At 59.2% G+C, this 14,952-nt stretch overlaps 6 protein-coding genes across 6 annotated transcripts; 4 read left to right on the top strand and 2 right to left on the bottom strand.

Moving 5' to 3' along the window:
* Nucleotides 1-835: 835 nt before the first annotated feature.
* Nucleotides 836-1,141, bottom strand: SPRG_10520 (hypothetical protein; the record flags this gene model as incomplete). The annotated part of the gene is made up of 1 exon (XM_012350170.1): nt 836-1,141. One exon carries the CDS (start codon nt 1,139-1,141, stop codon nt 836-838), a length of 306 nt encoding a protein of 101 aa, XP_012205560.1.
* A 1,479-nt stretch (nt 1,142-2,620) lies between these two features.
* SPRG_10519 (hypothetical protein) lies at nt 2,621-5,088 on the top strand (the record flags this gene model as incomplete). Its single annotated transcript, XM_012350169.1, has 2 exons — nt 2,621-2,644; nt 2,700-5,088. The coding sequence occupies 2 exons, from the start codon at nt 2,621-2,623 to the stop codon at nt 5,022-5,024; spliced, it is 2,349 nt and encodes a 782-aa protein (XP_012205559.1). The 3' UTR covers nt 5,025-5,088.
* Nucleotides 5,089-5,109: 21 nt separating this feature from the next.
* On the bottom strand, nt 5,110-7,503 carry SPRG_10518 (hypothetical protein; the record flags this gene model as incomplete). The annotated part of the gene is made up of 7 exons (XM_012350168.1): nt 7,279-7,503; nt 7,170-7,223; nt 7,003-7,115; nt 6,426-6,956; nt 5,841-6,377; nt 5,428-5,794; nt 5,110-5,385 (listed from the first exon to the last, which is right to left on the bottom strand). Exons 1-7 carry the CDS (start codon nt 7,489-7,491, stop codon nt 5,110-5,112), a joined length of 2,091 nt encoding a protein of 696 aa, XP_012205558.1. The 5' UTR covers nt 7,492-7,503.
* A 425-nt stretch (nt 7,504-7,928) lies between these two features.
* Nucleotides 7,929-9,353, top strand: SPRG_10517 (hypothetical protein; the record flags this gene model as incomplete). The annotated part of the gene is made up of 9 exons (XM_012350167.1): nt 7,929-7,952; nt 8,002-8,030; nt 8,078-8,158; nt 8,201-8,340; nt 8,388-8,424; nt 8,474-8,642; nt 8,687-8,878; nt 8,929-9,177; nt 9,222-9,353. 9 exons carry the CDS (start codon nt 7,929-7,931, stop codon nt 9,351-9,353), a joined length of 1,053 nt encoding a protein of 350 aa, XP_012205557.1.
* Nucleotides 9,354-9,783: 430 nt separating this feature from the next.
* SPRG_10516 (TTK protein kinase) lies at nt 9,784-12,767 on the top strand. The gene is made up of 8 exons (XM_012350166.1): nt 9,784-9,823; nt 9,876-10,329; nt 10,380-10,820; nt 10,864-11,093; nt 11,141-11,566; nt 11,615-11,860; nt 11,911-12,058; nt 12,111-12,767. Exons 2-8 carry the CDS (start codon nt 9,888-9,890, stop codon nt 12,731-12,733), a joined length of 2,556 nt encoding a protein of 851 aa, XP_012205556.1. The 5' UTR covers nt 9,784-9,823; nt 9,876-9,887; the 3' UTR covers nt 12,734-12,767.
* A 63-nt stretch (nt 12,768-12,830) lies between these two features.
* On the top strand, nt 12,831-14,680 carry SPRG_10515 (hypothetical protein; the record flags this gene model as incomplete). The annotated part of the gene is made up of 5 exons (XM_012350165.1): nt 12,831-12,966; nt 13,014-13,745; nt 13,794-13,939; nt 13,988-14,026; nt 14,072-14,680. The coding sequence occupies 5 exons, from the start codon at nt 12,831-12,833 to the stop codon at nt 14,678-14,680; spliced, it is 1,662 nt and encodes a 553-aa protein (XP_012205555.1).
* Between the last annotated feature and the right edge of the window lie 272 nt (nt 14,681-14,952).

The following is a 14,952-nucleotide window of genomic DNA, read 5'->3' as shown; positions in this document are numbered from 1 at the left end:
AGGTATGTGCCAAATACTCTCATGCTGTACAACACATCTCTAGCGATATATGTTGCCTGTGCCAACGAAATGGAGTGTTTCACGGGGTCTATATTTTATTCGCAACTATTTTCTTTGAAAAAACGTGATAGATCGACTGTTTAGTCCAAGATGAAGAATATCGAGAATCCTCTCAAAACTGATACTTTCGTGTTATCGCAAAATTTCGCTGGCTCATCTCTGGAAACAATACGTTGTTGGTGCCAACGAAACGCAGCTTACTGCGCTCAGTTGACTATCCAGCAGCTTTCCAAAGACTGTATACTAGTACTTACTAGTACTACAGTAGCAGGGTAATACTACACTGCTACTATAGTACGGCTAACGCAGCTTGGGTCGCAATGGCGTCGAGGTCGTCGTCTCGTTGGAGACGGAGCCAGCTGCGGACTGTTGTCATCACGTAACGAAGGAGACGTCGACCATCGCGCGCGTGTCGGAGACTGCGCGTTGCCGATGCTTCTTGTGGTTGCGGCGGGACCACCCGAGGTGTACCATGACGCCAACGAGCATGACCCAGAGGCGAAAGAGAGCTTGTTTGTACGTCGTACCGCGGTAACGTTAGTTGACTTTGAACTGGTCGATATTCATCGCGTCGGACCACGCAAGACGCCTCTGGTAGTGCAAGCAGACTACACCGTCGAGACGGAAAACCCTCCAGGCTCATCGAACAAAGTCAACGTTGCTCTCTCCCACGCGCCGCGATTGCTCCGCGCACACTTCTACGAGCTCTCGGTCGGCGACGTGAACATTTTGCACAGCCTCGGTCTTTTTCCCGAGCTCCCGCAGTGGACCGTTGTCACGTCTCTTTTGTCGACGTGACAACGATCCACCGCGGTAGCTCGGGAAAGAGACCGAGACCATGCAAAATGTCCAAGCTACCGGAGGCGTCGTGATGCACCTTTAACAGCGCCACGAGCGACGTTAGAGGCATGGCAGAGAGGTACGCGCTTTCGTCGGCCATGATCGAGACAATGCGATGCTCGGCTCGCGGCATGCGCCAGACAAAGCCGAGCTCCTCGAGGTCGTCAAAGCGATCTGCCTCGTAAGTGCACGGGAGATTGCGGAGGTTGATCTGGACGACGGCTAGGCGCTTGCCATACATGGTCGTCGGCCACGGCTCCTTGTGTGGAACGACAAACGCGGGATCGGCGCCGAGGTCACCGACGAGGGAGCGGAAGATGGCCAAGCCTCCACCTTGTCGGCCCACTTGGTCGCTTCCGGCATCGCTGCCGCAAAGTAGATCGGCAAATGACCCAAAGATTAAACGTACCCGATTTTTGGCCAATCAGGGCGTCGAATAAAGCACGGACGCTGATCATTGGCTCTTGCTAGAGATTGACAGGAGAAACCGATGCTGCATCCGGGAGCTTGCATGTTCCGCAACATCGTCGACGTCGTGAGGAGGTACGAAAGCACCTGTCGCGGCTTGACCTTGAAAACGTCCTGGGCCAGCACGCGCTCGTGAAAAATGTCACGCAATGCGTTTGAGCAGGACGAACGAAAATGGTTATTCCCTTGACAGATACCATATTATATATGGACAGATACGCTGCTTTTCCAGTGGTCTCACCGCTTCTTTCCATGGCTTTCTTTCCTCTTTTTCTCTTATTTCCTTTCGCCCGTGAACCAAATGTTGTAACGCTGCAACGTTTCTGACTCATTAGACCGCCGATCGGTTCCGCGACGCCGTCCACCAACGCAAAATGGCCGCCACCGTTTGGCCAATTTGCGTTGGTGGACGGCGCGGTGGCGACGTCAGAGGGTTCAAGACTTACGTCGATCAAGTACTGCGCTACGACGTTGAACGCGGAGCCTTCGCTGGCGTCGCGGTGCGGAGATCTCGAAAGTCGTACTACCTAGCACGTCGCATCAGCATTTCGAGCATAGTATCTGTAAGAAGGTGCGAAATCTCAAGAGAGGCGGTGAGCGCGAGCGTGATGCGACTACCATCGTACAAATCGCGCTTCTCGCCGTCACCTGCAGGGCGTGAACCAACGTCGTCAACAGGTGGGGCATGGACCGTACGGAGGTACATGCCGTCGACAAAGACGCTCATTTCTTGCTGCGTCTCGACCGTCACGGTGTCGCCGCTTGGGTCGAAATTGACCCAGCGATCGGCGCACTTCGAGATATCGAGGCGCGCTTGCTCGGTCGCCGTCTCGAAGACCTCGCCAAAGTAGCAGCCGCCGATCGCCAGTTTGGATGACCTAACGTTATATGTTGACACTGTGAGTCTGAGGACGGACCTGACACGACGCTTGGCGCGAATTTCAGCCAATGAGCGTATTGCGTCCAGCGCTACCAGACACTGCTTCATTGTGTGCCTCCTCAGAAGAAACGCTGCGCAATCAGGCGCTTGATGGTACACGGCCTTTGACTAATATCGCTCGCTCGTATAGCTGTCTTGCAATACGCTTGTATGATCACACGAGCCTAGCGTCTCTGCCTTGCATCGTCCTGGTGGTCTAACACAGTTTCTAACATATTATAATTCAAAGTCTTGTTACGATATTCCACCGATATTCAATACAAAACAAGTATTTGTATTTTGCTTTTCGTGCGCTTGGCCAAGCGATAAAAAATGACTGGCACCAGTCATTTTTCAGTTGGTCATCAATCGCCATGGCCCCGCCCGCCGCCGCAACAAGACTGCCACGAAGGACCAGTTCGCTGCCCTCTCGACCGAAGAGCGCAAGGCTGCCGGCGCCGAGGCCAAGAACCGTGGTAACGCTGCCTACACGGCCGCGGACTTCGCCACGGCTATCAAGGAGTTCACGACTGCTATCGCGTACGAGCCCCACAACCACGCGTACTACTCGAACCGCTCGGCCGCCTACTTGAGCAACGGCAACGCGGCGCCCGCGATGGCCGATGCCAACAAGTGCATTGAGATCGACGCCAAGTGGGGCAAGGGCTACGCTCGTCTCGGCGCTGCGTACTACTTTATCAAGTCGTACGAGAAGGCCATCCAGGCCTACTCGAAGGGCTTGACGGTCGACAAGGGCAACAAGCAGCTCCTTGCCGGCTTGACGCAGGCCCAGGCTGCTCTCCAGGTCCTCCAGGAAGAGGCCTCGGGTGTCGAGATGGACGACGCCACGCGCAAGATGAAGCGCATGGAGATCGAGGACAAGATCAACAAGGCCCGCGCCGAGCGCGAAGAGCGTGCTGCCCGCGCCGAGCGTGGTTTCTCGGAGGTCATCGGTATCGATCTCGGTACGACGTACTCGTGCGTCGGTGTCTGGAAGGACGGCCAGGTCGAGATCATTGCCAACAGCGAAGGTAACCGCACGACGCCGTCGTGGGTCGCCTTCAACGAAGCCGAACGCTTGATTGGTGACGCCGCCAAGCTCCAGGCTGCCTCGAACGCCACCAACACGGTCTTCGATGCCAAGCGTATCATTGGTCGCGCTTTCTCGGACCCGATCGTCAAGAAGGACGCTGCTCACTTCCCGTTCAAGATTGTCGAAGGCGAAGGCGACAAGCCGCTCATCCAGGTCACGTTCAAGGGCGAGGAGAAGAACTTTTCGCCGGAAGAGATCTCGTCGATGGTCCTTACGCGCATGAAGGAGACGGCGGAGAACTACCTCGGCCAGGAGATCAAGCAGGCTGTCGTCACGGTCCCTGCTTACTTCAACGACCAGCAGCGTCAGTCGACGAAGGATGCCGGTGCCATTGCCGGCCTCGACGTCAAGCGCATCATCAACGAGCCCACGGCCGCCGCCCTCGCGTACGGCTTGGACACGAACGCCGGTGCCGATGGCTCTAAGACCAACATCCTCATCTTCGATCTCGGTGGTGGTACCTTCGATGTGTCGATCCTCTCTATCGAGAACGGCATCTTCGAAGTCAAGTCGACGGGCGGCGACACGCATCTCGGTGGTGAAGATTTCGACTCGAACATGGTCGACTACCTCATCACGGAGTTCAAGCGCAAGAACAAGGGCCTTGACCCCACGTCGTCGGCTCGCTCGATGCGCCGTCTCCGCACGGCCTGCGAGTCGGCCAAGCGCATGCTCTCGACGACGACGTCGGCCTCGATCGAGGTTGACTCGCTCTTCGAGGGCGTTGACTTCTCGTCGACGATGACGCGCGCCAAGTTCGAGTCGCTCAACGAAGAGTGCTTCAAGCGCACGGAAGAGACCGTCCTCAAGGTGCTTGCCGACGCCAACATGCAGCCGGGTGACATCACGGAGCTCGTCCTTGTCGGCGGTTCCACGCGTATCCCCAAGGTGCAGAACATGCTCTCGGCTGTCTTCGGCGGCAAGGAGCTCTCGAAGTCGATCAACCCGGATGAGGCCGTCGCGTACGGTGCCGCCGTCCAGGGTGCCATCCTCTCGGGCATCCGCAACGACGCCACGAACTCGCTCCTCCTCGTCGATGTGACGCCGCTCTCGCTCGGTATTGAGCTTGTCGGCAAGGTCATGTCGGTGCTCATCAAGCGCAACACGGCGATTCCTGTCAAGAAGACGCGCATCTACACGACCGAAGAGGACTGGCAGACGACGGAGAAGGTCGTCATCTTCGAAGGCGAGCGTGCTTGTGTCGTCGACAACAACAAGCTCGGCGAGTTCGAGATCTCGGGCATTGAGCGCGCCAAGCGCGGCGAGCCGCAGATCGAAGTGACGTTCGAGATCGATGCCAACGGCATCCTCCACGTCTCGGCCCGCGACAAGAAGACGGGCGCCAAGAACGCGACGACGATCTCCAACAACCGCGGTCGCCTCACCCAGCAGGACATTGACCGCATGGTCGAAGAGGCCGAGAAGTTCAAGAAGGACGACGCGCAGATGCTCAAGCGCATCGACGCCCGCAACGACCTCGAGGGCTACCTCTACCGCGCTCTCGAAGCCGCGTCCAAGAAGAACGACGCCGCCGCCCAGACCGCGCTTCGCGAAGCTCGCGACTGGATGGACGACAACGAAGAACTCACGGTGCGCGAACTCGAAGACAAGCGCCGCGTCCTCGAGCGCACGTACAAGTATTAGATCATCACCGCTGCTCGCCATCCACGCGAACTCTAATAATATGCCGGTGGCCGCCGTCACAACAGTGTCTTTTACTATGGTAGTACTACGGAATGGTCCCGTAGTTGAAGGACGGCCGGGTTCTGCTGTTGGCCGTGGACGTCGCGTCGCCTCGCAGCAGGTGCGCGTGGATGAAGCTCAGGAACCGGAGCGCGTACTCGGGCGGTGGCAGCGCTGTGATCTTCCTTCGGTCTTGCACGAACGAGAGCACGAGGTGCTGGAGCTTCCACGCGATCGTGTAGTGCTGCAGAATGTCGATGAAACCAACGTAGTACACGTGGCGCTGGTCGGCCGACACGATCGCATTCTTGGCCAGCGACTCCTACACCCCGCTTCGCAACTATCGCATCGTCGTGCGTCGTACCTCCGAGTCCTTGGAGGCGTCAAAGTGGCGGATGCCCAAGATGCAGCTGTAGTCCATGATGCCCATCTCCTGGAGGAAGCCGCAGTCGCTCGTCATCTGCGTGAGGAGCTCGAGGCGCACGTCCGACGTCACGTGCAGGTACGTGCCGCGGTCGACAAACTCGTCGTCGTGGAGCAAGTGCGTCGGCTTGGGCTGCGGCGGGCTCAGCAACCGAGCCTCCGGTTCGCGAATGTAGACGCGCAGCGGCGGCAAGAGGGCGGGCGCAAACGTGCCCTTGAGGTCATACCGCTCGTCGATGCGGTCCGTGCAGAGCACGTTTTCCATGACGACAAAGAACATTTTGTTCCAGCCCACGGGCAGCTGCATCCTAAATACGATCGGATAGCTTGCGACAGAGGACGGCGACGACGTACGAGTGGCAGCCGACGTAGCGCACAAGGAGGCTCTGGGGCTGGCTGCGCACGTACGCGTGGTACGCCGGCAGGATGCGCATCAGGAATGCGTGCTCGTCCTTGGTCATCGTCTTGACAATGTACTTGCGGTCACTCGTAAAGTAAAAGAGCATGCCCGACTTGCCCTCGGACGCGGTCTCGGAGAGCGTGCCCGTGAAGCTCGTCTCGTACGCGCCGGCTTCGATGCCCGCGAGCGACCGAAGGTTCTCAAAGATGCGCGGCGCGTAGTCGGTGAAGCCGAGCTTTTCGTAGTAGACCTTGAGCTTGTTCGAGTTGAGGCGGACGGTGGTCGCGAGCCGCTTCTTCTCGACGTACAAGCCCGGCGCGTCGAGCTCTGTCTCGTCCATGGACCGCAGCGACCCGAACGAGTGCGACCGGCTCGGCACGACCACGTCGGACGTCGAGTACGTTGCAAACACGGACCGGGCGCGCTCGAGGCGGTGCGGCGACGCCTCGCGCAGCTCGTGCAAGCTGCGGATGATACCCACCGAGGTGTACCTACCCACGCATTAGACACCCGTGTTTCGTGACCAGAAAAGCTTCTACCGCAAGAGGTCTTTTCGAAGCGACGTGCTGAAATGGTCGGTCATGCCGTCGCTGTCGTTGGCGACCGGCGTCTCGGTCCCGCCGAGGTGCTCGACGAGGTCCGTGTTGATGCTCCAGACGGCGAGCACGAAGAGCGGGTACAAGCCAAAGACGACTGCGAGCGTGAGCTGGATGTGGTGCGCGATAACGCCCGAGAAGGACTGGAGGTAGTCGCTGTAGTAGAGGCCGCCGCAGACGACCCAAAAGAGCCCGTACATGACGAGGTACCGGAAGTACTGGAGCAGCGACCGCCGCTTGGCGCGATACGTCGAGTCGAGCTGCCGCCGCGCAAAGCGAAAGGTCGCAAAGAGGAGCACGCCGAACGAGACGAGCCAGACGACGACGAGCGGGCCAAAGAGGAGGACCCAGTACGTCTCGTTCGTCTCGCGCACGCTCGCCGTGCGGTGGACCCAGCAAAGGTTGAGGCTCGAGAGACCGTAGAGACGGAACGAGTACATGGCCGCGGCCGAGATCGCGCTCAGAGACCACGTGCTACACGTATCATGAGCCTGCCAGATCGAGGACTATTGGCGCGGACATGGTGTGGTACGTCCACGCCTTGACAGCGTAGCCCATCCACGGATTCATGAGCGCAATGAAGAGGTCGAACGACAGCATGAGGTACCAGAGGCCGCTGCCAAGGAGGAAGAACTAGCATCCAGCATCGCATGAGCCACTATACTGGCGCCGTCAGCCTCTGCGCACCTGGTTGTACATGGACAAGAGGACGCAGTCATCGTCTGTCACGTCGCCGTCGCCCTACAAGCAAGCGCGTTGTAGCCATGCTGCGCAGTGCAGAAGGAGGCACATGTACCTGCAGAAAGTACTGCGCCACAAAGCCGAGCGTGAGCATAAAGTTGCAGTAGACGTGCCAGACCATGAGGTTGGCCGCGGGATGCTGCCGCTTGAGCTGCGGGAAGACCATGTACGAGAGCAGCGTGCAGAGGTGCAGCGCGCAGCCCACGAGGCCCATGTAGAAGTACACGCGGCTGCTGGCCGCCACGTCCAGCGCGTCGTAGGCCGCCATAGCAAATCTTGCGTTATTTTATTGCATCACAATCGCCAGGTAATTAAATACGAGCGACGCGTCCGGATACGGGGCAGCCGGCATCGTGCTGGCAGCAACTTCAACTGCCGCTACCCGCCGAGGCTCGCGGGCGCAGGACGACGCGGCAAGCCTTGCTGCCGACGCCACTGGCCCTACGACGCATGGCCGTTGGTCCAGAGCCAATGCCAGCGACGACGACTGCCGAGCGGACGCGGTACAGCAGCGAGATGGCGGCAACGCACCAAGGTCAGAGGGCTGCCAAACGACCCAAGCGCATGAGTGTGACGCTGCATACACCAGCGCATGGGGTCGGGCGCAGCGGCGACGAGTCGACATCAGGAATGTTGCCGATGCATCCGGATACGGTGGCACGGCGGAAGATTTTGGGCAGAAACGACCGAAGACAAGAAGCGACGATGGCCAGCTGGATGCGCTCGGGGGTACGTCCGCATGGCCAGCGACTGCGTCTCATGCACTGGGCGCGCGTAGCTACAGAACGTCGTCGACGGATCCCGACGGTGCGTGGGCTAGGCCATCGCCTGCTTCTGACGGCTAAAGTCGCTAGGCTCAAGGAAGAGATCCTCCAAAACGCAGGCGTCTACGGCGCCGGGTATTCGGACCCAGTTCTCGAAGCACGCACGCAGCGGTAGCACACTCCCAAGACGATGTCGTTGACACGGTTATGCAGGTATGCGCAGCACAGCGTCGCGATCGACCGGCTTCACGCCGCGACGACGACGTACATCAAGCAGCTCGACGCGCTATCGGCCGCGTCCACGAGCCTCGCGCACGAGTTCAAGAGCTACTTCAACATGCAGCTTTCTCAATGTACGTCCACGTCGCATTGGAAGCACGCCTGCATGGCGTCCATGTAGCCACGGGCCAAGACGACGCGTCGGATGGGCTTGTGGGGTGCGTGAGGTGCTCTGTCAAGAAAATACACTCAGTGCCCATACGCTAGGCAACTCGCCCGCGCATCCGATTGTCTCGAGACGTTGCACTGGACGCTCAAGCAGCACGTCGTTGACGCGTCGGCGTCGATGCTCTCGGAGAAGGTGCTCAAACCACTTGGCAAGCTCAAGCAGGACGCTGCTGCGACGCAAAAGACCATCCAGCTGCGCAAACAAAAGGTTCGTCTCCCTATCTTGCGATGTATGTCTCACGCTACATGTAGATATTGGACTTTGATGCACTTCGGCGGTCCACGGGCACGAGCCGTCCGTCGGCGGAAGCACAGACGCGGCTGCGCACATCCGAGGAAGCGGTCGTTGCGGTCACGACGCAGCTCAACACGGCGCTGGACGCGCTCGAAGCCCAGCGTGGTTACCTGCTCCGCACAGAACTTCTCGCGCTCTCAGCGTCCCATGTAATCGAACTCGATCCTCTGGACGCTGATGGTCCAATATCTGTGTCTAGGTCTTTGTATCGAGCAAGAGCGCCGAGGCCTTCCAGCAGCTCATTCCGCTCATGCCCGGCATGGCCTTTCGGCTCACGGAGCTCAGCGCCAAGTCGGCGGGCTTGGTGGACCCGACGGCGGGACCTGTGCTGGGTATCTTGGACTATGCGGGGCCGGACGCCGTGCTCTCGTCGCCGGTCAATGCGATGAACCTCCTCGACCTCCCGACGACCGACGTCCCGCGCTTGAACGACCAAGACCCGTTCGAGGTACCGTGTGCCAGCACGCATCTTTCCTCACGAGCGCGACGTAGCGCATGCACTGCGCGCAGCAGCTGGCGCAAGAGACGTACCAAGCGGCGCCCGAAGCGACCCGCGATGCGACGCCAACGACGAGCAGCAACCCCGTCGATGCGTTCGACGTGGGGCTGCAGTGGATGAGCTAAAGCGGTAGCAGATGCATTGCATTTTGCATGCGTGAGAGGAACGAATAGCAATAACAGCGCTGTTTGCTTCCGGCTCATGCACGTTCCGCTCCGTACTACTACCCTGCTGGCGGTGAATTCTGGTGATAAACTAGCTCAGCGGACGTACAGCACGCGCCGTGATAGCTTTGCCTATTGGAATGTGTCGACTGACTCAATTGAAGTGTCATACTGTCGTCGATACACGACTCCTCGATCTATCCCAATGGATCTATCCTATGTGGATATGGATAGATGGATAGATAGATCTGGAATTCCCCGCGCGCGCGGAACTTCAAACTGGATTTGGCGGGGCAGAGGTCGCGACCGGATAATGTCTTGTAGTATCCGGCGGTGTTTCCATGCACCATACAAATGGCCGAGTGAATTGTTTTAAATTTCAAATCTGTATCCGGAATTTACCCAGTCAGACGCTACTGTGGACGGCGACGGTACGCGCCCATCGGCCTCGACCCGATGCTCATCATGGCGCGACAATGCTAGGTAGACAGCAGCATGATCCGGTCCCCGATGCTTCGCTTCGGCGAGAACGAGACCGACATCTTCCTCCTCGACGTCAGCGTCTGTGACGTCCCGGGCGACACAGCCCTTGGCACCGCGCTCATGGTCGAGCGCAACAAGCTCGCCGAGGAGGCAAGGAAAGACCCGCTCAACATTGAAGTCATGAGTCGCCTCCTCAAGAACTGCTCACGCCTCTACAGCCAGCACCCGCGACCCGTCGAGCTGCTCTTCCGGCGTGCCATGACGACATTCCAGCGCCAACCGCTCGACTCGGCAGGCGCCGACCTCTGGATCGAGATGCTACTTGGACTCGGCGCGATTCTAGCAGCCGATACGATGAAGAAGCGCGATATTCTGAGCCAAGCGTCCTTTAGCGCCCACGTCAAGGGCAAGACTGTCTTTTACGAGTACTTTGCCAACTTTGAGATGCAGCAGAGTACGTACACGTCAATGCTATCGTACCATTGCCTCATGACCAACCTGTAGATCGATCTCAGGCCGCACAGGACCTTCTCAACAAGGCCGTCGAGAAGGACATGCTCACACCGGAGGCGCGGCAACAGATTTGGGACAAGGTGCAGCGTACACAGCCAGATGCGTCCCAAGCGCCGCGTGAGTTCGTCTCGCGACCACCCGACACACCCGTGCAGGCATCGAGGAGCTCGCATGTCTATTCGACGCCACGCAACTCGACGACGCCTGTGGTGGCACGGGCGACGAGCACGACGCTGCGCACTGCCAGCCTCGCCGAATCGTGGACAACTCCTCTCCAAACCGAGTCTCGGACCACCGCTGCTGCCCCGTCGTCGGTCTTGCGCACGACGAGCCTCTCATCGGCGCTTACGACGCCGCTACCGTCAAAGCTCGGCAACCGGGACGCACGCTCGACTCAGCGAAAACCCCAAATCCGACCCAGCTTTCAACTTGGTACGCGCCATCTTGCTTGCATGCGCCGCTCACGCGACCATAGGCTCGATCGGTCTTCCGATGCGCGTGCGGCAGTCGGCCGCGTCGCCTATGTCCCCGGACGAGGAAGATGACAAAGTACATAGCCCACCGCCGCCATTGAATCGCCCGCTTGTGACCGGCGTCAAGCGCGAGCCCAAGTACAGCGAAGACGACGACAAGGAGAATAGCCCAGCCGCGCCATCGAGTCGCCCGCTCGTCGACGGTATCAAGCGCGAGGCCAAGTACCCCAAGGTACCGAATTGCGCTCGAGTTTAGTCGTGAGAACGTCGTTACGATAGAAGGCGCCGTTCCAGGAGAAGGACATTAGCTACATCAAGGACTGGAACCCGGCTCGCACACCGTCGGTGATCGAGTCGACCAAAGCAAAGCGGGCTTTGGGCTACTTGGACCCCAACTCTCTCGAGGTACACAACGTGCCCGCGAGCCCCGCCGTATCGGACGCCAGCGACATGGAAATTGAACTCTCTCGCCAGAGCGTTCGCGAAGACGACGAAGACACGGCGCTGCTGCTGGCCAAGAAGACGCCGCCGAGCGGTCGGAAGCGCGCCTTGTCACCGTCGGTCGACCACGCCCGGTCGCACGCGCCGTCGGCCAGCTCGACGCCTTCGAGCGCTAGTCCACCAGAGCCAGCGACGCCGTTTCGCAACACGGATGCGTCCTCGGACGTCATCGCGCGTCTCATCGACTCGAAAAATCACATTGTCGTACGTCCTCTCCTCGGTGTCGACGAGATCTGATGTTGTGCTTAATAGGTGAATGGCGTGACGTTCTTAAGCCTCAAGCAGATTGGCAGTGGCGGCAGCAGCAAAGTCTTTCGCGTCTTGGGGCCCGATATGCAGACGTATGCGCTCAAGAAGATCAAGATGAAGCGCATGGACGACGCGTCTGTCATCAGTTACGAGAACGAGATCATGATGCTCAAGCGCCTCCAAGGCTCGCCCTACATCATCAAGCTCCTCGCCAACGAGATGGACTACGAGGGCAAAGTGCTTTATGTGGTACGAAGCTTGTCGCTTCTCTCGACCGCAAGCACACTCTTCGGTCGTAGGTCATGGAGCAAGGCGAAATCGATCTCAAGGACAAACTCAAGGAGCTCAAAAACAACCAAATCGTGCTCGAAGAGAATTTCCTGCGAATCACGTGGCAGCAAATGCTACAGGCAGTCAATTACATCCACAACCAGCGCGTGATCCACGGTAGATCGATCCCATCTCGATCGATGAATCTCATGAACAATGCGTGTCGTAGGGGACTTGAAGCCGGCCAACTTTTTGTTCGTCAACGGCGCGCTCAAGCTCATCGACTTTGGCATCGCCAAGGCAATTTCGAACGACACGACCAATATCGTGCGCGAAAACCACGAGGGCACAGCCAACTTTATGCCGCCCGAGGTCGCGTCCGGCATCATCGCGACGGACCATGCCGCGATGCCCAAGAAGGTCGGCCGCGCCGGCGACATTTGGTCGCTCGGGTGCATTCTGTACCAGATCGTGTACGGCGACACGCCGTTCGGGACGTTCAACAACATTTTCGAAAAGTTTGTGCGCATCTCCGACCCAAACTACGCGATCACGTTCAAGAAGCTCCACAACAAGCCGCTCGAAGACGTGATCCGGTCGTGCCTGCAGCGAGATCCGAAGCTCCGACCAACCATCGAAGGTCCCCATGGCTTGCTCGAGCATCCGTTTTTGAACCCGAACAAGGGCGGGCTGACACCGTCGACGCTCGAGACGACCTTGGCGAAAGCCACGCAGTTCATTTACGAGCACGGGTGCTCGCCCGCCGTCGTCGACATTGCCGACCAACTCCAAGCTGCTGTGAGCCACCACCATCTCACCAACGTCGTGCCCAACTCACAGACAGCCCTGTAATACTTTTCGTGATACAATTAATTATTTGCCCGCCATCGCGCTTGCGTGTCAAGTCGGCTAAGTGCGATGTCTCGCACTTGAAGGACCATTTGCAGACATGAAGCTCTTCGTCGGCCTCGACCTGTCGACGCAGAGCATGACAGGCGTCGTGGTCGCTGCGACGCCGATGCCCAAGCCATTTGCAGTCGTGGCGTCCAGGACCTTCCAGCTCGATGACCGGCTTCCGCACTATGGTAGCCGCCCACCCGCAGGTTACTCGCACCAACTCATCGATCGGTAGGCACGACCAAGGGCGTTCTGTTGCACGGCGCGCACGTCGAAGTGCCCAGCTTGATGCTTGTCGAGGCCGTCGATGAGATCCTGTGCGAGCTCTCGGCGGCGGTGGAAATGGCGGGGTACACGATGGCCAACGTCGTCGCTGTGAGCGGCAGTGCGCAACAGCACACGAGCGTCTTCTGGAGCGACGCAGAGCTCTGCCTGCCTGACGACGCGTCGACAACGCTGCGCGATCACTTGCAGGACGCATTTGCGCCCGCGAACGGCCGCAGCTGGATGGACGCGACAACGACGGCCGAGTGCAGGGCGCTTGAGGCCGCTGTTGGAGGCGCCCAGCGGCTGGCCGACGTGACGGGCTCGCGCGGCTACGAGCGCTTTACGCTGATCCAGCTGCTGTCCCTGGACCGCGATCTCCTCGAGCGTGCAGGGCGCGTTAGCATTGCGTCGTCCTTGCTCACGTCGCTCTTCCTCGGGGCGTTCGCGCCCATCGACCACAGCGATGGCAGCGGCATGAACCTCATGGACATCGCGACGCGGCAGTGGTCCAGAGACGTTCTTAACGCCGTGGAAGATCGCTGGGTGCCATCGTCGACGCTCGAGCGGCTGCTCGGGCCGGCGCCAACCGCGTCGCACATGTCGCTCGGTCCCATTGCACCGTACTTTGTCGAGCGCTTTGGCTTTACCAAGACGTGCCGCGTGATTCCGTTCTCGGGCGACAACCCGTGCACGCTCGCAGGTACAGACTCGCGTCCATTCGAGCAAATTCTTAAGCATCTATGCGTAGGTATGGGCCTGGCGTCTGTCGGTGATGTGGGCATTTCCCTCGGGACGTCCGGCTGCATGTTTGTCGTTGCCGCGCCAGAAGCGATTCGCCCGTCCGGCGAGGAAGGTCACGTGTTGACCAACCCCGTCGACCCCAAGACGCTGATGGTGTTGGCCTTGTCACTGCTGTTGGAAAGAAACTCACGCGGAGCGTAGGGCATGCTTTGCTTCAAGAACGGGTCCTTGGCACGCGAGGTACCACCGGCTGTATGGACCATGGCCTCTGCATTTGCGCTCTAGAACGTTCGCGATCGACGCGCCGACGGGTCGTGGGCCGAGTTTTCAAGACTCATGGACGCGACGCCGCCCGGCAACAACGGTGTCATGGGCTTCTTTTACCTCACGCCCGAGATTACGCCCGTCGTGCCCACCGAGTCGGCAGCACCGACCCTCAGCGGCATCCACGGGTATACGGCAGACGGCAGCGCCTTAGATCTACTGCAATCCCCACCCGCTGTTGAAATCCGCGCCATGGTCGAGTGGCAGTGCCTTGCCATGGCGTGCCACCTGCAAAAGCTGTACCACGGCCCGATCGCGCGCCTCATCCTGGCAGGCGGTGCGTCCGTGAACCGATCGCTCGTCGAGACGCTCGCCAATGTCTTCAATGCGCCCGTGTACATTGAAGACAACAAAGTCAACACCGCGGCTCTTGGTGGCGCACTGCGTGCGCAGCACGGTGCTGCGTGCGACGACGCCGGCATGTACCGTCCGTTTGACCCGAAAGTCGGCCTCGAGCTGCGAGCGACGCCAGCGCCAGAGACACGCCACGTGTACGAGCACATGATTCGTCGGTTTCCGAGCTTGGAAGCGACGGCGATTGCGGCCCAGCGACAGCGCTTTGGCCCTTGAGAGAAAATATGTTTTTTGTTTGGATTGGCATGCGATGCAGCACGGAAAATTGATTTGGTTGCACGACCTCACGGAAGTGCGGACCTTGGGCCAGACAGATCATGGGGATCATGCTGGTCGTTGCAAATGATCACGCGCACGGCAGCAACAACGTCGACCCCACGTAGCCAAAATACCTCGAAAAATGAGGAAATTCATCGAAACTCTACTGTAGGAGCGCTGTCTACCCGTCAAATGGCGGACTCTCAACGACAAACACCTAATTGGGGCTA

Source organism: Saprolegnia parasitica (assembly GCF_000151545.1).
Source record: "Saprolegnia parasitica CBS 223.65 unplaced genomic scaffold supercont2.62, whole genome shotgun sequence".
NCBI lineage: Eukaryota > Oomycota > Saprolegniomycetes > Saprolegniales > Saprolegniaceae > Saprolegnia > Saprolegnia parasitica.
The sequence above is the reverse complement of the archived record's forward strand: the minus strand, read 5'-3'. Positions and strand labels throughout refer to the sequence as shown.